Source organism: Micropterus salmoides, unplaced genomic scaffold, assembly GCF_014851395.1.
Source record: "Micropterus salmoides isolate LMB-PRFRI ecotype aquatic unplaced genomic scaffold, ASM1485139v1 Ms_hic_scaffold_12, whole genome shotgun sequence".
NCBI lineage: Eukaryota > Metazoa > Chordata > Actinopteri > Centrarchiformes > Centrarchidae > Micropterus > Micropterus salmoides.
In genome coordinates, this window is record NW_024040263.1 from 12,139,108 (window position 1) to 12,160,349 (window position 21,242).

The 21,242-nt window shown below is 43.4% G+C and overlaps 3 protein-coding genes across 3 annotated transcripts in view; 2 read left to right on the forward strand and 1 right to left on the reverse strand.

Annotated features, from left to right (window-relative positions):
• Positions 1 to 20,887, forward strand: part of adra1d (adrenoceptor alpha 1D) — a 28,046-nt gene extending 7,159 nt beyond the window's left edge. The window contains exon 2 of the mRNA XM_038713374.1: positions 18,982 to 20,887. Within this exon, the coding sequence (XP_038569302.1) occupies positions 18,982 to 19,532 (551 nt within the window). The 3' untranslated portion in view covers positions 19,533 to 20,887. The remainder of the gene's footprint in view (positions 1 to 18,981) is intronic.
• LOC119899015 lies at positions 5,445 to 7,679 on the reverse strand. Its single transcript, XM_038713376.1, has 2 exons — positions 7,225 to 7,679; positions 5,445 to 7,184 (listed from the first exon to the last, which is right to left on the reverse strand). The coding sequence occupies exons 1-2, from the start codon at positions 7,225 to 7,227 to the stop codon at positions 6,255 to 6,257; spliced, it is 933 nt and encodes a 310-aa protein (XP_038569304.1). The 5' UTR covers positions 7,228 to 7,679; the 3' UTR covers positions 5,445 to 6,254.
• Positions 11,524 to 14,753, forward strand: LOC119899014. The gene has a single exon (XM_038713375.1). It carries the CDS (start codon positions 12,960 to 12,962, stop codon positions 13,926 to 13,928), a length of 969 nt encoding a protein of 322 aa, XP_038569303.1. The 5' UTR covers positions 11,524 to 12,959; the 3' UTR covers positions 13,929 to 14,753.
• Positions 20,888 to 21,242: the final 355 nt, after the last annotated feature.

Here is a 21,242-nt window from a genome sequence, read left to right on the forward strand (position 1 = left end):
ACTTCTTCCAAGTCAATAAAACAAAAGAAAAAAAAGATATTACTTGTTGTCATGGTGCTGTGGAAGTGCGTCAGAGTGGTGAATCACTTGCTGTCTGCCTTTAAGGTGATGTCATTTCAATGAGTAGAATCAGTAAACATCACTTAATCACACCTTTAATCACTTAATTCATCTCAATCTTTAACCGTGCTGAGTTGGAACTGGGTTACAGATCTTTTAATAGAGATGAAAGCAAAGTAAGAGCCAGGTAACAGATACTACAAACAAAATACTGTGCATGCTGCAGAAAAAGTTACAAGTAAGAGTGGGAGTGAAGTTTTTATCTCTGAGAAAATGGCACAAGCCTCCTGTTTGTATTTGTTAGCAACTATGTTGCACAGTATGTTGTTGGTAGCTGATGTCAAAACAACATGAAATTATTGAATAATCATGAAATCAGATACAAGCCATTTCATATATTTTTCCACATCGTACTGACAGAACTGTAATGACGTCTGGGCGTCTGGGTCTGTGATATGTTGTCTCTGTGTCCAGGGTCAACAATGTGTTAAATCCAAGTATGAGGAGACAGGAAAAACTAGAAAGCAATTGAAAAATGCAGCAATCCATGAAAAAAAAAAGCATGTCAAAAAGCATGTCAAACCAAAATTGCCATAAATAATAAAATGAGGAAAGCAGCAGGGGCTTGGGTTGAATGTAAGAGAGCAGAAATAAAACTGACCTTTTACCTCAAAACTCTCTATTGTAAATTACCATTCTGTAATGTTATATGTACAAATTTTAAAAGGCTGATATCTGAGCTGATAAAGGGAATATTTCAAAGTTGTCCATGGCATTTTCTATCATACCAACAATGACATGACATGCACAAGCTATGGCAGCACTGTTAAAAATTGTGAAAAAACAGAAATATTCCGGCAGCTGGGGCGCCAGAAAAATACCATAAAATAACAGTAAATAACCCACTCGTAAAAATACGGTAATATTCCAAAATGACAATACAGTCTGTAACTTTCATTTTACATAAAATCTTGTGCAATTTTGGGGGCTTTTATTGTTTAATTAAGAACATATACACCTGTAAAAACAACCAACTTCTTCTAGAAGCGCATTTGTGAGGTCAGGGACAGATGTTGGATGAGAAGGCCCGGCTCGCAGTCTCCGCTCTAATTCATCCCAAAGGTGTTCTGTCGGGTTGGGGTCAGGACTGTACAGACCAGTCAAGTTCTCCACACCAAACTCGCTCATCCATGTCTTTGTGGACCTTGCTTTGTGCACTGGTGCGCAGTCATGTTGGAACAGGAAGGGGCCATTCCCAAACTGTTTCCACAACGTTGGGAGCATGAAATTGTCCAAAATGTTTTGGTATGCTGAAGCATTAACAGTTCCTTTCACTGGAACTAAGGGGCCAAGCCCAACCCCTGAAAAACACTCCCACACCAAACTTTACACACTTGGCACAATGCAGTCAGGCCAGTGCCATTCTCTTGGTAACCGCCAAACCTAGCCTTATCCATCAGATTGCCAGACAGAGAAGCGTGATCACGTCTCCACTGCACTAGTGTTTAGTGGCGGCGTGCTTTTAACCATGTATCCGACGCTTTGCATTATACTTGGTGATGTAAGGCTTGGATGCACCTGCTCGGCCATGGAAACCCATTCTATGAAGCTCTCTACGCACTGTTCTAGAGCTAATCTGAAGGCCACACGACGTTTGGAGGTCTGTAGCTCTGTAGCTCTTGACTCTGCAGAAAGTTGGCAGCTTCTGCAGATGCGCTGACCACGCTTTGTGACAGCTGAATCCCAGCTGACATCGGGTGAAAGGCGGGGTACACCCTGGACAGGTCGCCAGTCCATCGCAGGGCCAAATCGCTTCCACTTAGTCATAATACCACTAACAGTTGACCTTGGAATATTTAGTAGTAAGGAAATTTCACAAATGGACTTATTGCACAGGTACCAAGCTTGAATTCACTGAGCTCCTGAGAGTGACCCATTTTTTCACAAATGTTTGTAGAAGCAGTCCACATGCCTAGGTGCTTGATTTTATACACCTGTGGCCATGGAAGTGATTGGAACATCTGAATTCAATGATTCCGAAGGGGTGTCCCGATACTTTTGGCAATATAGTGTATACTGTCAGATCACACAGCCCTATTTATCAATGCAGTTATATTGTAAATAAAACGCTGTCAAGTTTTTTGGATGTAAGGAACGGCAAGCTTGTGTAGATCATCTGCCTTTTGCTTATTGCTCATACTTAATGGAAGAGCTAGTGGTGGAGGGGGAGTGGATATCTGCTCTGTCATTTTTACAGCCATGTAGCCACCAGACTTGTATTCTTCACCAATTCTGTGGAGAGGGGTATTGACTAACACATCTCCAGAATTTGGTCACTGTTCTGTATTGTTAATTGTTGTTTCCCCCCAGTGGTACACTAAAGAAATTACAGTCACGCTCGTTCTGCGTCTTCTTTTGATGATGTCATCAGGGAGCGCTCAGTAATATCTTCCGACAGCTGTGTCTCGTATTGGTGTATCAATCTCCTTTGGAAAGTCTTTCTGCTCACGTTCATACTATAAACGATCATCGTCGGTATGTAATGTTCTTTAACGTCATCTCTCTATGCATAGGAATATTATCATGAGACGTATGTTGTTATATTGTTGTATAGATTTTCGGGGGTTTTCTTCACCCCGCTGCAGTATAATCAGAATAGTCTGAGCTAAGTTATGTCTCAAGTAAACCTTTAAATAGTCATTTCATTGTGTAAAATAGCAATTTATTTGTACTAGTGTTACAACCCAGCTCGTTAGGGTAGGGCAGTAACAAGGTATTAGGGATAGATGAAGGTGGTAAGGACAACTGAATTCAGGTTTGAGTTTGTGACACTACCTCCTTTTGTTTCTGTTTTTTTTGTCAGTACCTACATAGCCTCCTTTCGTTGTGTTTTTTCTGAGACAAATCATTTAATTAAACAATTGACTCAAACCTGAATTCAGTTGTCCTTACCACCTTCATCTATCCCAAATACCTTGTTACTGCCCTACCCTAACGAGCTGGGTTGTAACAAAAGTGGGGGCTCGTCCGGGATTTGCATACCATTCAGAGAACTCCAGAACACAACTATTACTCTAAGGCAGCCAGCGGCGGCCGTAACACTCCCCCCCTTAAATTACAAGCCCCTGTGGCTTGGCGATAAGGCTACTTAACACATAGCTAACCTCTACAGTCTAGACAAAGCATCAGCTAGCACATTTTCAGACCCCTTCTTATGTCGGATGTCGAGGTTGAAGTCCTGAACCACCAGTGCCCATCGCATGAGTCGCTGGTTGTGGTTGAACATGCGAGACAGAAAAACAAGGGGATTATGATCAGTGAACACAACAACAGGCAGAGAAGTTGACCCAACATAGACCTCAAAGTGCTGTAGTGCTAACAACAGAGCAAGGGATTCCTTTTCAATGGTGGAATAATTTATCTGGTGTCGGTTGAACTTGCGGGAAAAGTAAGCAACAGGATGGTCAATACCATCCTCCCCTTCCTGTAACAGGACAGCACCAGCGCCCACTGCACTGGCGTCTACCTCAAGCTTGAAGGGAGCGGTAAAGTCAGGGGCAACGAGCACGGGAGTGTGACATAACAAGGTCTTTACACTATCAAATGCTACCTGGCATTCTGGGGTCCATACGTAATCCACCTTGGTGCTGAGTAAACTTGTGAGTGGGGAGGCGATACTGGAGAAGTTGCGGCAGTACCTCCTGTAGTATCCAGCCATCCCTAGAAACTGGCGCAGTGCTTTCCGGGTCGCGGGAACAGGGCAGTCCCTGAAGGCAACAACCTTGGCCTCAACAGGGCGCACTTGTCCCTGCCCAACCTGCTGTCCAAGATAGGTGGCGGTCAAAAACCTGCTCTAATACGCACATGTGCTTCTCCCATGTGTCTGCATAAACGATTAAGTCATCAAGGTACGCATTGCAGTTTGGCAAACCAGATAATACAATGTTAACTAACCTCTGGAATGTTGCAGGAGCGTTACACATTCCAAACGCCATCACATTGTATTGACAGAAATGATCGGGAGTGACGAATGCGGAGATTTCTCTGGCACGGTCCGTTAAAGGTACCTGCCAATAACCTTTCTAACTTGCTAACGAATTTTGCGGTGCCCAGGTTATCAATACAATCCTCCATGCGCGGGAGAGGGTACGAGTCTCTGACAGTAACCGCATTTACTTTGTGGAACCGAGGGGAGCCATCGGATTTAGCTTCTAGTAAGCACGGAGAACTCCACGGACTGGAACTAGTGGAAGCTATCCCATTTTGCAAGAGGTACTCTATCTCCTGTTTCATCAAGTGACGTTTAGTTTGATTGGCACGGTAAGCATGTTGTTTTATAGGGCGCGCATCTTTTACCTCTATGTCATGTTGTAAAACAGACGTGCGGGTTGGAATATCACTGAATAGACAATTGTACCGGCCGATGAGGCCTTCAAGATCATGTTGCTGTTCAGTAGTTAAATGCTGCAAATGACATGGCAGGTGTTCAAGCATTTCTGAATTTGGGAGGCGGACAGGCGGATGTAAAGAAACGCGCATCTGTGGATCATCTCCGTGGAGAGTGCCCACAGGCTCTGTCACAATGATGGCAGCGGCTTTGGCTTCTGATGGGTTTGCTGCCGAGGGTGAGGGACCATCAGGGCTAACCTTTTCCTCGCAGGACTGGTAGCCTTTTAACAGGTTTATGTGACAGACTCTAGTTTTGCGCCTTCTGTCCGGGGTACAGAGTACATAATCAGTGTCACTAAGACGCTCCTTAATGACATACGGACCGGAGAATTTAGCTGTGAAGACTGAGCTGGTGGTGGGCAGTAGCACCAAAACTTTATCTCCCACCTCAAACCTGCGGGATGTGGCAAAACGATCATAATAGCGCTTCATAGCTGATTGAGAATCACGGAGGGTGGCTCTAGCGAGGGCGTTGACTCGTTGCAGACGCTCCTGGAACTGGGTAACGTAGTCTAACGCATGCTTTTTGGGCAAAGACTCACATGACAGGAACTGGTCATGCAGCGACTTAAGCGGCCCACGGGGTGTGTGGCCAAAAACAAGCTGTGCAGGACTAAAGCCAATAGACTCCTGCACAGCATCACGAGCCGCAAATAGGACAAAGGGGACTCCCTCGTCCCACTGTTTCTCTGTCTCCACACAGTATTTTCTGAGCATCGACTTTAGCGTCTGATGCCAGCGTTCTAAGCGAACTGGGGGTGATACGCCGAGGACACAATGTGATGCACACTCAAACTCTTGAGTACCTGTCTGAAGAGACCAGACTTAAAATTAGAGCCCTGGTCGGTCTGGATCACCCGCGGCAATCCAAAAGTAGAGAAAAACTTCAGTAAAACTTTTACAACGGCACTAGCCGTTATCGACCAGAGCGGAATAGCCTCTGGGTAACGAGTGGCGGCGCACATAATAGTCAATAAATACTGATTACCACTTTTAGTTCGAGGTAGAGGGCCAACACAGTCGATAATCACCCGCTCAAAGGGCTCTGCTATCACAGGAATGGGATTTAAAGGCGCGGGGGGGACAGTCTGATTAGGTTTCCCGACAACCTGACACACATGGCACGCACGGCAATGTTTAGAAACATCAGACTTTAGACCTGGCCAATAGAAATGACGGAGGATGGCTTGGTATGTTTTGGTTATGCCCAAATGTCCTGCCCACTTACTCTCATGAGCCACTGACATCACCTGTTGGCGGCACCCGGCAGGAACAACTATCTGATAAACAGAGTCACAGTCAGAATCACCAGTTACGAAGGAAGCCCATTTACGTAACAGCATCTCACCATCCATAACATATGCTACTTTCTCACCCCTTGCTTTGTCATTACTCACCACCTTGGAAAAGCACCCTTTTAGGGTCGGGTCTGCTTTCTGCATCTGGCTCAAGCGCGCTCGGTTGACTGGAAATGCCGCTCCTCCAGCGGACGGCAGTTCCGGGCCAGCCGGGGGCCTTTGATTAGCAGACTCGTCCTGGGTTGGTAATACGGAGCTCTCAACCTCTTTCTCGCTTTCTGTGTCACCTGAAAAAAGCGACAGGAACAAACTGTCACGCAATGATGCTTCATAGTCATCGGGGCTAATGTCATGGGAGCGTGCACAAGTTACAGCGCAGGCGGGAAACACATTCGGGGGGGTCTGATCTGAGATCTGGATCCCATCGCACTGAGGGCGATCCAGAACTTATAATGTGGGAGTTACCTTACCTCCCGCAATATCGTTCCCCATCAGGAGCATGATACCAGGGATTGGCAGTTCAGTACAAACCGCTACTGGGAAGAAACCAGTAGCCAGGGAGGACTGAATATGGACGCGGTGCACTGGCCGTGGCACGTAACCCATCTCAACTCCCCTAAGAACAGAACTGTAGTGACAGGCAGAGCTATCAGAGAAAGGCAAAACTGAAGAAAGGATTACAGATTGTGAACATGCAGTATCTCTCAAAGCACATATTGGGCGTTTATCAGCTGACTCTCCAGTCAGTGACACAAAGGCATCAAACATGAATGGCTTAAAACAGTCATCAAGTTTCTGGTCAGACAAGTAAGTGTTCACACCACGATCTGCCTTAATCAGTCCTACCCCTTTTGGTTGAACAGAGCGTGAGGACTGCTCTCTGCGTTTTAGTGTCAAGCAATTTGCAATGACATGGCCAACTTGGTGACAGTAATAGCATTCCCGTTCCTCTTTAAGCCCACGTGGTTTTGATGGTCTAAGAGGAGAAGGGGGACGCGAAACAGCAGAGACTGGAGGAAAAACAGACTTATGAGTTAACACATACTCATCTGCCAGAACAGCAGCAGCAGAAAGTGTGCTCACTTTCTGTTCATTCAAGTATACAACAATACGCTCAGATAAACAGTTCTTGAAATCCTCTAGCAGGATCAGTTCTCTCCAGGCATTGACATCATTTACCTTACATGTTGCGCACCATTTATCAAATAGAGTTCCCTTCTCACGGGCAAACTCAACATAGGTCTGAGTAGGGGTTTTTTTGTGACCTCGAAACTTCTGTCGGTACGCTTCAGGCACAAGTTCATAGGCATGTAAGATAGCTGTCTTAACGGTTTCGTAATCTAAGCTATCTTTAACGGGGAGTGCGGCCATGGCATCCTGAGCTTTACCATGCATTTTACACTGAAGCAGAAGTGTCCATACTTCACATGGCCATTGTAAGGCAGCCGCAATCCTTTCAAATACATTGAAATAGGAGTCAACTTCATTATCCCGAAATACAGGTACCAGAGCCTAATACTTACTGATATCAAACACTATGTTGGGGGAGCTGGTGGAAGTGGTGGAAGGTGGTGACATACCTGAGCCTCTAGGAGCACTCCGTCCTGTATCAGAAGTCTCAAGCTCGAGCTGTCTCAGTCTCACTGCCCTCTCAGTCTCAGCCTGCAGTTCAATCTTCCTCATTTCCAACTGGAGCTGGAGCTGGGCTTGCGCCTCCCGCTCATGAGCTTCCAGCTGCAGCCGAGCCAGGCGGACCTTTAACCTGGCCTCAGTATGGCCAGTACTGCTTGGTGGGGAAGGGTCATACTTAGGCAGAGTAAACGGGGTCTTTGCTCGCTCCCCTGCCTTGTAGACTTTCCCAGAGCCTGAGGGCGTCTCAGCGTCTCAGTACTCGGGCCATCCCCTGCTTCTGCTGAGGAACTGGGGAGAGACACAGACTCCAACTGCTCTGTCACACTAATCAAACCTTGTTCCTCCAATCCACCAATCACCCGTTCCCTAATTTCTTTTTTAAGCATGGACCTGATAACAGGAATGTTGAAGTGAGTCGCTATCTCCACTAAATCATCCTTTCACTAACACTAGTATTGTTTAAAACATGTGATCAGTCTCAATGTGAAGATTCAGTACCCATTTATATATATCTTTGGTTTCAGTTTTACCCTACTTCTGGTCATCATTAAAGAAGTAAACGATTCACCTTCGTCCTGTGTGGTGACTAGAGGAGGAGTTAAACTGTCTGTCAATTTACACAAAGGGTTGTAACAAGGACGGAACAGTAAAACGACGCTTCATAGACGAGCTGACCTACAGCAGACTGGACCCTTCACGCTATACCGCTGAAATAAAGGTAGCCAACACACACAATGTTCCAAGAGGACGCTCAATCAATCGACTCATGGAAGACAAGACTCAAGCTTCCCGCACATCCAGCCGCTCTAGCAGATCAAATGTAGCCGCAGCCATGGCACGCGCAGAAGCGGAAGCAGCCAGAGCTAAGGTAGCATACGCTGAAAAAGAGACGCAAATTAAGATTCAAAAAGCACAATTGGAAGCATCACTGGAGAAACTGAATGTAGAAAAGACAGCAGCTGCGGCCTTAGCTAAAGCAGAGGCTTTGGAGGCTGCTTTAGAGTATGAAAATGATGAGCATGGCTCTAAGCTAAGGGGTGGATCAGAGCAGCGATCTCACAACGCCATGCAAATGACTGAAGAGTATGTACAAAAACATAGTGTACTGGACCAGTCTAAAGCCAGGGGCGCAACTACAGGGTTCCCCCACTACCACCCAACCTCAGCCAACACCGCAAGCACCTACATCACTCACTTATCAACCCACACAGATTAAGCCTGAAAGGAATGAAGACCCACAGATTGAACCACAACGTTCTCCAAAATGTTCTTCCATGATAAGCCAGAACCCTGCACGCACACTAATAGGAGAAGGAAAACACACTGAGCACCCGGGTCACAGAATTTACGACAGCTATTACCTGCCATTAGCCACACCTATGAGTAACCACCAACAAGCATATCAAGAGGCTCATATAGGGGCTTATGACGGCCGGCACTACCCACCTAGTAGGTTTGTCCATAGAGAACAACGAGACAACGAGGTGCCCAGAGGTTCATCTAACGAGAATAAAAATGTGACCGACTTTGTAAGCTTCCTTGCCAGACGAGAAATTGTTTCAACAGGACTGTTTGATGTTCGATGATAGGCCTGGAAATTACAGGGCATGGAGGGCGTCTTTCCTGAACACTGTCAAAGGCCTTAATCTGACCGCAAAGGAAGAAATAGACTTGTTAGTAAAATGGCTAGGACCAGAATCAGCAGAACATGCGAAACGCTTGAGAGCTGTACACGTCAACGACCCAGAAAAAGGGCTGTTAATCGTGTGGGAGAGACTAGAAGAGTGCTACGGCGCGCGCAAAGTCATTGAGGACGCACTATGGAGGAGATTAGATAACTTTCCTAGGATTTCAAATAAAGACAATCAGAAACTCAGAGAGCTGGCAGACTTGTTGACGGAGCTACAAGCTGTAAAATCAGAAGGTGAACTCCCAGGCCTAGCATATCTAGACACAGCACGCGGCATAAGCAGCATCGTACAGAAGTTACCGTTTGCTTTGCAAGAAAGATGGATGACACAAGGCTCCAGCTACAAAGACAGCTACAGAGTTGCCTTCCCTCCATTCTCTTTCTTTGTCAACTTTGTCTCCCAGCAAGCAAGGACACGCAACGACCTAAGTTTCATTTACGTTCCTTGTACTGGAGATCAGCCCAAGACAGACAAATATACTCATAAAAACACGAGCTACCGTACACCTGTGTCAGTCCATAAGACTGACATCTCACCAACCATAGTTACACCAACCGACCCTACACCCCCCAAGATAGAAAATCCAGCGAAGACATGTCCTATTCATAAGAAGCCCCACCCCCTTTACAAATGCCGTGCGTTCAGAGAGAGAACCCTCGAAGAGAGAAAAGCCTTTCTAAAACAAAGTGGCATTTGTTTCCATTGCTGTTCATCAACATCTCATCTCGCAAAGAACTGTGCAACGAACGTTAGATGCACCGAGTGTGACGACGACAGACACCATTCGGTTCTACACCCGGGGCCCGCTCCATGGTCCATCAAGACCCTGAAACCTACACACGAGCATGGCGGGGAGGATGAGAGTGTCGGTCCAAACGTTGCAGTGACATCAAAGTGTACAGAAGTTTGTGGCGGAGACACGACTGGAAGATCCTGTTCTAAGATTTGTTTGGTCAAGGTTTTCCCTACCGGCCAACCGGATAAAGCAGTCAAGTTGTACGCCATATTGGACGAACAAAGTAATCGGTCCCTGGTAAGGTCAGAATTCTTCGAACTCTTCAACGTTAAAGGTAGCAGAGAAGTCAGGGAGAAGAGCGCACGGCTTCCAGGTACAATCTTTGGATGAATAAGTCACTCTCACCCTCCCTACTCTGATAGAGTGCAATCAAATTCCCAATAACCGATCTGAAATTCCCACTCCAGAGGTAGCTGTTCAACACCCGCACCTAAAAGGTATCGCAAAACATATACCAACTCTACATTCCCAGGCACCCATAATGTTGCTGCTCGGCAGAGACCTCATCAGAGTCCATAAAGTGCATAAACAAATTAATGGCCCGCACAACTCTCTCCATACGCGCAAAGGCTCGACTTGGGCTGGGTTATAGTGGGCAGTGTCTGCCTTGGTAAGGTCCACAAACCAGACATAGTGAACACCTTCTACACTAACACACTGGAAAACGGACAAGCATCTCTCTTCGAGCCATGTCCCAACCGCTGCTTTGTGAAAGAAACACATGACAGCACTGGGTCCCTCATTTGCAAGAACAGCAAAGACCACATAGGATGCACTGTGTTTCAGAGATCCAAAGACGACGACAAAATGGCACCTTCATTTGAAGACGTGGCGTTTCTGAACATCATGGAACCAGGGTTTTACAAAGATAAAGATAACAGTTGGACAGCTCCCTTACCCTTTAAGACACAGAGACGTCGCCTGCCCAACAACAAGGCTCAAGCTCTTAACCGTTTCAGATCACTCCAACGCTCCTTCAACAAGAACCCAGAGCGGAAAGAACACTTAAGAAACCTGGACAGATCAGAGCAGCCTTCAACTCAAGTGCTAAGCACGATGGTGTCTCTCTTAACAATGTCCTCCTGACTGGTCCAGATCTAAATAAAAACCTCCTAGGCGTGCTCCTTTGTTTCTGCCAGGACTCCGTTGCCTTCACCGCGGACATCCAGCAGATGTTCCACTGCTTCCTTGTCAGACCAGACCACCGAAACTTCTTACGTTTTCTGTGGTATCAAGACAACGACTTTAACAGAGACATCAAGGAATATAGAATGCGTGTGCATGTTTTTGGTAACAGTCCTTCACTGGCTGTAGCTATCTTCGGACTGAGAAGGACTGCGCAAGAGGGAGAGGAGGCCTTTGGAGGAGATGCTAGAAGATTTGTGGAGAGGAACTTCTACGTAGATGATGCATTAAAATCTCTACCTTCAGCTTCAGCTGCCATCGATCTGCTCAAAAGGACACAGCAGATGCTGGCACGCTCCAACCTCAGGCTGCATAAGATTGCGTCAAACAATGCAGAGGTTATGGCAGCCTTCCCTTCCGACGATCATGCCAGTGACCTAAAGGATCTAGATCCGGGAGCCAATGATCTCCCCATGCAGCGAAGTTTAGGTGTCAGTTGGGACCTGAAGAGCGACACATTCACATTTCAGGTGTCTGATGAACTCAAATCTTTTACTCGACGTGGAGTCTTGTCAACCATTAACAGCCTGTATGACCCCTTAGGATTCGTCGCCCCAATCTTGTTGCAGGGGAAAGCCATACTTCGGGAGTTAACAGTTGACTGCCACGACTGGGAGGCACCGCTACCTGCCGAGAAAGAGCGGCAATGGACAGCATGGAGAGAATCACTTCAAGAGCTCAGGAACCTACAGATACCTAGGTCCTATACGCAGGTCTCTCCCCCCACAGCTCTTTGCATTTTCTCGGATGCATCAGTTCAGTCAGTAGCAGCTGTGGCCTACTTAAGGATCTTTGATCAAGACAGAAGCTGCCACGTAGGCTTTGTTCTAGGCAAGGCAAAACTAGCCCCTCGGTCAGAGTTGACTATCCCACGGTTGGAACTATGTGCTGCCGTGTTAGCAGTGGACATTGCAGAGTTCATTACTGCCGAACTGGACATTCAGATAGATGACATCAGCTATTTCACGGATAGTAAGGTAGTGTTGGGATACATCTACAATTAAAAGCGACGATTTTATGTCTTTGTGAACAACAGAGTGCAGCGGATAAGAAGGTTCTCCAACCCCACACCGTGGCACTTTGTATCAACTGATAACAATCCTGCTGATCACGCAACGAGATTCATTTCAGCAGCACGCCTCAAAGACACCATGTGGCTCTCAGGTCCTGCTCTCCTGTCACAGCCCGAGCAAACGCATAATCAGCAGGACACCCTTGACTTAGTGAATCCGGAACAGGACGTAGATGTCCGCCCCCTTGTGTCTACCCTGAGCACAACTGTCAAGGAGAGACTACTCGGGTCCCAAAGGTTTTGCCGCTTCTCAAGCTGGAACTCACTCACCCGTGCCATGTCATGTCTCACCCATATAGTCCGTCTCTACAGGAAGAATACAGAGGATTCTCACGATGGCTGCAACGGATGGCATCACTGCACCCAAGATCACATGGTAGAAATGCTCACCAATCATACGTACAGTTCAAGAGGAGACTTACGCAAAAGAGTTGCAGTGCATCAGGGATCAAAGACCTCTTCCAAAGGACAGCCCCATCAGAGCCCTGAGCCCTTTCATTGACACAAACGGTCTCATTAGAGTGGGCGGACGCATCACAGAGGCTAATATAAGATGCGAGGAGAAACAACCTATAATAGTTCCTGGTCGTCACCACATTGCCACTCTTCTTGTACGCCATTATCATGAACGGACTCAACATCAGGAACATCTCTTTACAGAGGGTGCTATTCGTTCTGCCGGCTTGTGGATTGTGGGTGGAAAAAGGTGTGTGAACAGTCATATTTTCAGATGTGTCACTTGTCGTAGACTCCGCCGCACCTGCGAAACTCAGAAAATGGCTGACTTACCTGACTGTCGCCTCAACACGGATCCTCCATTTTCATACGTTGGGCTTGATGTCTTTGGACCATGGACGGTCTCTTCACGACGTACACGGGGGGGCCATGCAGACAGTAAAAGATGGGTGGTCTTGTTCTGCCGACAAAGCGTCCGTGCCATCCACATTGAAATCATCGAATCTATGGACACTTCTTCCTTCATCAATGCCATGAGAAGGTTCATCACCATTCGCGGACCGGTCAAACAACTACGCTCAGACAGGGGAACTAATTTCGTTGGAGCCTGTCATGAGCTACTGATCCCTTCCAACATCAATGGTAGAATAGAGAGGTTTCTTACGGATCAAGGTTGCGTGTGGGAGTTTAATCCCCCTCACGCCTCCTATATGGGCGGAGCCTGGGAAAGGATGATAGGGCTGACACGCAAGATCTTGGACTCAATGTTCTTACAGCTCGGGTCTTCAAAAATCACCCATGAGGTCCTCGTTACCTTGATGGCCGAAGTAACAGCCATCGTAAATTCCAGACCGCTCGTACCCGTGTCTACAGATCCAGATGACCCGTTTATACTTACCCCTGCAACTCTGTTAACACTAAAAACTGGTCCCTCTCTTGCTCCTCCAGGCAACTTTGATGGCAAAGACTTGTACAAACGTCAGTGGAGACAGGTACAAAGTCTCGCCAACACCTTCTGGGACAGATGGAGGAAACAATACCTGTCCACTCTGCAGACAAGAAGGAAGTGGCAGTCTGACAAGCCAAATCTCACTAAGGGGAGTCTAGTGCTCATCAAGGTCAATCAAGCCAAAAGAAACACATGGCCTATAGGGCGTATCGCAGAAGTGTTTCCCAGCAAGGACGGTAGAGTCCGCAAAGTGGAAGTGAAAGTAGCACATCCAGATGGGGTCAAAGTGCTCCTGAGGCCAGTTACAGAGTTGGTCCTCGTTTTACCATCCGATGACTAGATTACTACCGCCTTTTCAGAAATGTATTATTTATTAAGTAATGGTATCCAGGGACACCAGACGGGGAGTGTTCTGTATTAATTGTTGTCTCCCCCCGGTGGTACACTAAAGAAATTACAGTCACGCTCGTTCTGCGTCTTCTTTTGATGATGTCATCAGGGAGCGCTCAGTAATATCTTCCGACAGCTGTGTCTCGTATTCGTGTATCAATCTCCTTTGGAAAGTCTTTCTGCTCACGTTCATACTATAAACGATCATCGTCGGTATGTAATGTTCTTTAACGTCATCTCTCTATGCATAGGAATATTATCATGAGACGTATGTTGTTATATTGTCGTATAGATTTTCGGGGGTTTTCTTCGCCCCGCTGCGGTATAATCAGAATAGTCTGAGCTAAGTTATGTCTCAAGTAAACCTTTAAATAGTCATTTTATTGTGAAAAATAGCAATTTATTTGTAATAGTATTGTTTAAAACATGTGATCAGTCTCAATGTGAAGATTCAGTACCCATTTATGTATATCTTTGGTTTCAGTTTTACCCTACTTCTGGTCATCATTAAAGAAGTAAACGATTCACCTTCGTCCAGTGTGGTGACTAGAGGAGGAGTTAAACTGTCTGTCAGTTTACACAAAGGGTTGTAACAAGGACGGAACAGTCGCCATACCAATTATTAAGGGAAACTTAATGTCTTGCAGACCTTGGATAGATATACTGTTGATTTTGTTTGCCGTTGTTTATGTTTTCCAATTGAGCTAAGAACCCAAGTGGTTTCTTTAGGTCATCCAGAGGTGTTGTTGCGCAAAGTCAGTCGAATCTGAAAATGTACTTTTGGCTTGCATACCAAAAACTTGCAAACAAATGGATACACTTGGACTGCCAAGAAAAACTTCACATTCACACTTGTCTTTCTACTTGCATATATTTGCATCTTTTTGTATACCAACTTAATTTAGAAATTTTGGACTTCCCCAACTCCCGTGCACACAGTTGTGCACTGCCTTGCAAGGCCAGGTGGACCTAATTCAGCAATCAGCTGTAGCACTCCTGAGGCAGAACTAGAGGACAGAAAAGGAACAAGGATGCACAGCACAGAGAAACACATACAGCCGTAACGACATTTACCAGATACAAAACCTGGCTTTAGAAAGTCATAAAATATCATATTGAAACCAGGGAAGAAGCCTTTGGATTGTGCATTAAGTTCAATGTATGTAAAACCACCATTTCCCCCTCTCCTTTGCCTTTCATGTCTCTGTACAGTCCTATCAAAGCAAAATGCCAGCATTTTAAGAAATATTTTCCAATTACTTTACATTCAGATTGCACTTTAATCTTGGAGCTGTGTCTAACAGTATCCAAAATATTCTTTATGTTGACCCAATTAGGTTTCTAATGAATAGATCTGAAAATGTCTTCAATAAGGTAAATATAAACTAAACTACTTTTGTTTCAGGAGAACAATTCTTTACACTGAAATGTTTGACTTGTGTGGCTTATTTGTTGTGAGCATGGAACTGAATAAATGATCTATAAATAGTATCAGATGTGGGAATTTTGTTTTGTGGTGGTACTTTAAAAGGTCTGTGGGGCGGTGGTGGTGCAATTGATAAGACACATGCCTTTGGTGTGAGAAACACGGATTCAATCCCCCACTGTGACCCATCCACCATTGTGTCCCTGAGCAAGACACTTAACCCCTAGTTGCTCCAGAGGCGTGCAACCTCAATTGTAAGTCGCTTTGGATAAAAGCATCAGCTAAATGAATAAATGTAAATGTCTGAGTTTCCTCAAATTAAGGAAGTCTGAAACTGTCACATATAACTCTAGTACAAGATAACTCAGAATGGGTTTCTGGTCTCTATTATAGGATAAATGGATATTTATTACTCTAATGTGAACATTTGGTAATTTTTAATTATGAAAAAACAGGATTTAATATATGTTTGTTTTAGGTTTTGATTATAAGACTAAGACTCTTCAATCGAAGTATCTGTAAAATGGCATTAAAATTAATTTTTCATCACAAACCCGTAATTTTACAGGAAGTTTTCTTTTTTAACCCCATTAAAAGGTGTGAATGCCTGTCATTTAACAATAAATTAAATATTACCTTTCTGTAATTTTACCACTTTGGGGCAATTAAATACTATTTAATCTAACTTGTAATCTAAGAATTATAATAAAAAGCTGTGAAATTACAGTAATTATGGCTGTTTTCAATGATCAAAACTGTGTTTTGACAGTTTAACAATACACTATATACTGATTAAAATAACATTTATTCAATGTTTTTATTTTCCAAATAGCCATAATTAAAGGAGATATTTGTCAATTAAATACTGAATGTATTGTAACAATTTTGTTTACGTGAAAAACCCCCACAGTTTCCTTAAGATAACAGAAATGTTATGGTTATTCACAGATACAGATTTTTCATGTTATTTTACATTAGACGTGTAAATTCAGTTTATTTTTGTATTTTTTGATATTTTCATTAATTTCAAAAATACAGAAAAATCTGTGAAATAAAAAAGGAATAAAACTGTCAAAGTACAGATTTTATTTACAGAGAGTGCATACATTTCATAACGTGTCGCTACACTGAGTCTGTGGTGACTTGAATTCAAGCATGGTAAACATCTTACAAGACAATGTATGTATTCTGTACAATCCTCTTAAAGAAAGCATATAGAAACATTTAAACTGTTAACTGCCTGGTTAATGTCAGACAAATGTGCATCAATTCAAATAATTTAAGAAATAATTTAAACACTTCCATAAAATATTATTCTCAAGCAAAATCATAAAAGGAGGTCTGATCTGTGGTTGAAACATGTTCTATCAATATCTGTCACATTAATAAAAGTCCACAAAATGTCAGACCCTCTGTTCCTATTAATAAAAACAAACAGCTACTGCTGCACAGTAAGTAATTTCAAAAATAATGCTGTGAATATCCTACTGTCAGAGGAATTAAAAATGTCTATATGTAGCAATATAGCATAGCTACAGTGGGTACGGAAAGTATTCAGACCCCTTTAAATTTTTCACTCTTTGTTTCATTGCAGCCATTTTCCAAAAATCAAAAAAGTTCATTTTATTTCTCAGTAATGTACACTCAGCACCCCATCTTGACAGAAAAAAACAGAAATGTAGAAATTTTTGCAAATTTATTAAGAAAAACTGAAATATCACATGGTCATAAGTATTCAGACCCTTTGCTCAGTATTTAGTAGAAGCACCCTTTTGATCTAATACAGCCATGAGTCGTTTTGGGAAAGATGTAACAAGTTTTTCACATCTGGATTTGGGTATCCTCTGCCATTCCTCCTTGCAGATCCTCTCCAGTTCTGTCAGGTTGGATGGTAAACGTTGGTGGACAGCCATTTTCAGGTCTCTCCAGAGATGCTCAATTGGGTTTAAGTCAGGGCTCTGGCTGGGCCATTCAAGAACAGCCACGGAGTTGTTGTGAAGCCACTCCTTCGTTATTTTAGCGGTGTGCTTAGGGTCATTGTCTTGTTGGAAGGTAAACCTTCGGCCCAGTCTGAGGTCCAGAGCACTCTGGAAAAGGTTTTCGTCCAGGATATCCCTGTACTTGGCCGCATTCATCTTTCCCTCGATTGCAACCAGTCGTCCTGTCCCTGCAGCTGAAAAACACCCCCACAGCATGATGCTGCCACCACCATGCTTCACTGTTGAGTCATATTTTCAGGACAGGTGATGAGCAGTGCCTGGTTTTTTCCACACATACTGCTTAGAATTAAGGCCAAAAAGTTCTATCTTGGTCTCATCAGACCAGAGGATCTTATTTATCACCATCTTGGAGTCCTTCAGGTGTTTTTTTAGCAAACTCCATGCGGGCTTTCATGTGTCTTGCACTGAGGAGAGGCTTCTGTCTGCCCCGACTGGTGGATTGCTGCAGTGATGGTTGACTTACTACAACTTTCTCCCATCTCCCGACTGCATCTCTGGAGCTCAGCCACAGTGACCTTTGGGTTCTTCTTTACCTCTCTCACCAAGGCTCTTCTCCCCCGATAGCTCAGTTTGGCCGGACGGCCAGCTCTAGGAAGGGTTCTGGTCGTCCCAAACGTCTTCCATTTGAGGATTATGGAGGCCACTGTGCTCTTAGGAACCTTAAGTGCAGCAGAAATTTTTTTGTAACCTTGGCCAGATCTGTGCCTTGCCACAATTCTGTCTCTGAGCTCTTCAGGCAGTTCCTTTGACCTCATGACTCTCATTTGCTCTGACATGCACTGTGAGCTGTAAGGTCTTATATAGAAAGGTGTGTGGCTTTCCTAATCAAGTCCAATCAGTATAATCAAACACAGCTGGACTCAAATGAAGGTGTAGAACCATCTCAAGGATGATCAGAAGAAATAGACAGCACCTGAGTTAAATATGAGTGTCACGGCAAAGGGTCTGAATACTTATGACCATGTGATATTTCAGTTTTTTTTTTTTTATAAATTTGCAAATATTTCTACATTTCTGTTTTTTTCTGTCAAGATGGGGTGCTGAGTGTACATTACTGAGAAATAAAATGAACTTTTTTGATTTTTGGAAAATGGCTGCAATGAAACAAAGAGTGAAAAATTTTAAGGGGTCTGAATACTTTCCGTACCCACTGTATATAATAAATACAACATACAGTAGCTGCACATACACTTAATGCATTGTTTGTAAAGTATGGGTCATATACTTACTAAAAAAGATTATCCATTTAAAAATTGACTAATTGATATGAAACTATTTGGCAAAAGTATTTGGTAATTTAATAAATAAAGAATTACTTGTTTGTAAATGTTTGAACCTTATGAAGGTCCAGATTAACAAAATGGCATGCAGCATCCAACTGCCTTAAATCAGTATCTGATATTTAGCATTTAGTATAAAAGTTGATATTATTGAGAATAGAAGTTATTTTAATTTATGTGTTTAAGTATATTTTGTGAAAATGTTCTTGGAATGTTATTGGAGCAATGAAATCAAAATACTGTACATATACTGTACGTTTACTCACAAATTTTCACGATGACTCTGTCTTTTTCTAGGTTCTTTCTTCCCGGCACTGAAGCCATCAGAAACTGTGTTCAAGGTGATCTTTTGGCTGGGCTACTTCAACAGCTGCATCAATCCCATGATCTATCCCTGCTCTAGCAAAGAGTTTCAGCGGGCTTTCACTCGGCTCCTCAGGTGTCAGTGTCACCAAAGACAGAGGGTCCTGCGTCGCTTCTATGACCAGAGGTGGAGGACAGCTGTCAAGGGAATGACAAAGGATCAAAGGGGAGACTATAAGCCCGGCTATGCTGTGCATGAATGCTATGGCAACTCTTTGTTACACAAGGGGAAAGGGTGCTCGCTAGGGTTCAAGAGATGGAGCCTCTTTCCACCACTGCAAAAGTCCTCCTTCCAGCTCAAAGAGAAAGTCAACAATCTGTCAAATAAAATCAAGGGAGGAACAGGAAAAAGTTCCACACCTGCAGTTGGCCGGATTGATGTAGTAGATACAGTCTCTATGGGGATTTACAACTCCTCTGAGCAGAGCAGTTATCAATTCTATGATCTGGCAGACTGCTATGGCCTGAAAGAGACTGACATTTAGAGGGCGACCAAAGAATCCATTATTTATTTTCAAAGGGTCATATTGGACCAACATGCAAGAAAGACTAGTGCATCATTTTGTGTTCTCAAAATATCTGATAATCAAAGCTCGATTAAGCCGTGGAATGACAACGAAGGCTTGATCCCAGCACAAAGAGGACTAAAGCTTTATGTCAGTCCCTCATCCCCATCATGATTATTTAAGTTGTGAGCTGCTAAAAGCCACCTTTTGGAAGTGGACACAAAAGTAGCTAACTCCTTGTACTTAATGTGACTGCTGTCACTTGGAAGCAATGTGCATCAACATTACCCAGACCACAGTCAACAGGTGTAAGCACTTTCATTCAGACATTTAACATGAGCTTTATTATTACTGTTACACCCATTTCTTTAAATTTTATATCAGACAGTCTTCATGTCTTTAACTATTAGCCAGCTGACACTGTGTAGTAACGCCCAATGAATGGTGACTGCTTTGTCTGATATTCAGCTGACTTTAAACAACAAAAAACAGAAATGGATTGAAACAAATATTTTGAATCACTAACAGAGCAAAGTTAGTCAAAAGTGCAATTTTTATTGTTGCCAGAATGTCTGGATTTAATCATATGTAATATGTAGGAATAAATTATGTTACTTGTGCCATTTTTCTGTTTTGACAAGGCATTGTAAAGATAAGAGGCCAGCTAAGAATAAAGATGATACACAGTATTTATTCTTATTGTCAACTTGTCATTGATATGTAGACTTGTTTAAATAAAAACCCATGAGTCAACTTGTCCACCTAACTGTAATTCGCAATGCCAAGTGAGTGAGTACCAATGTGAAATGAACATGCTTTTTTTGTATTTTGTGATGTTATGTTTGTTTATGTAAGTTGAAAAACAAAATAAAAAGGAGAGAAAACAAGTTGAGACAATTACAGTAACTAATTCGATTTGGGATAAAAAAAAAACTTAATCTGCCCCATCCAGCAGATGTCACTATTGTTTCGTTTTACCTCCTTCAGCTTCTCACCATTATGTCAAATTTATGCTTTTGGCAAGCGATCATTGTTTGTTTTTATACAAAATAACAATGGAACTGATGGAAATAAATCAATATCTGCCTGTATTAAACAAGGTGAACATAATAGTGAGAATCTGCTGGCTGACAAACAAATACAAATAAAGATTTAAATAAAGGAATTAAAAGAGAGTGACAAATGGACCCACTCACGTAAGGCTAAACCTGCAGGCAATGTAGAGAAACACAAAGAAAGAGAGAGAGACTCTATCAAGACTAATTCATCTCAATTGCTTCCTGTTATTAGCCTCATTCCACCATGAGTTTACTCAAGTCTTGACGTAGGGGAAAGTCGAACAGTTGGCTTTGTAGTTTTTTAATTTGATGATTTCATGACCAAAACTCATGCAGAAAATCTTCATGAAGAAAATGACATAGATGAAAATTAACAGAAACTGTTTCTTCACTCTGTAAAGGACTGAATAAAGTTTTTTTTTACTTTTTTAAGTACAACTACTCACGTTTGGTGCCAGGACAGACATTAAAGCACCTATTACTAATTAAAACTAAGTACATGGGATGTACTCTCAAAATCCTGACATGAATAGTAGAACTATACATAAAATTATACAAAACTAACACACTACAAAATAATACATAAAACAGCTTACTACCATGGATAAAATGCTCTTTGATGTTGTCTTTA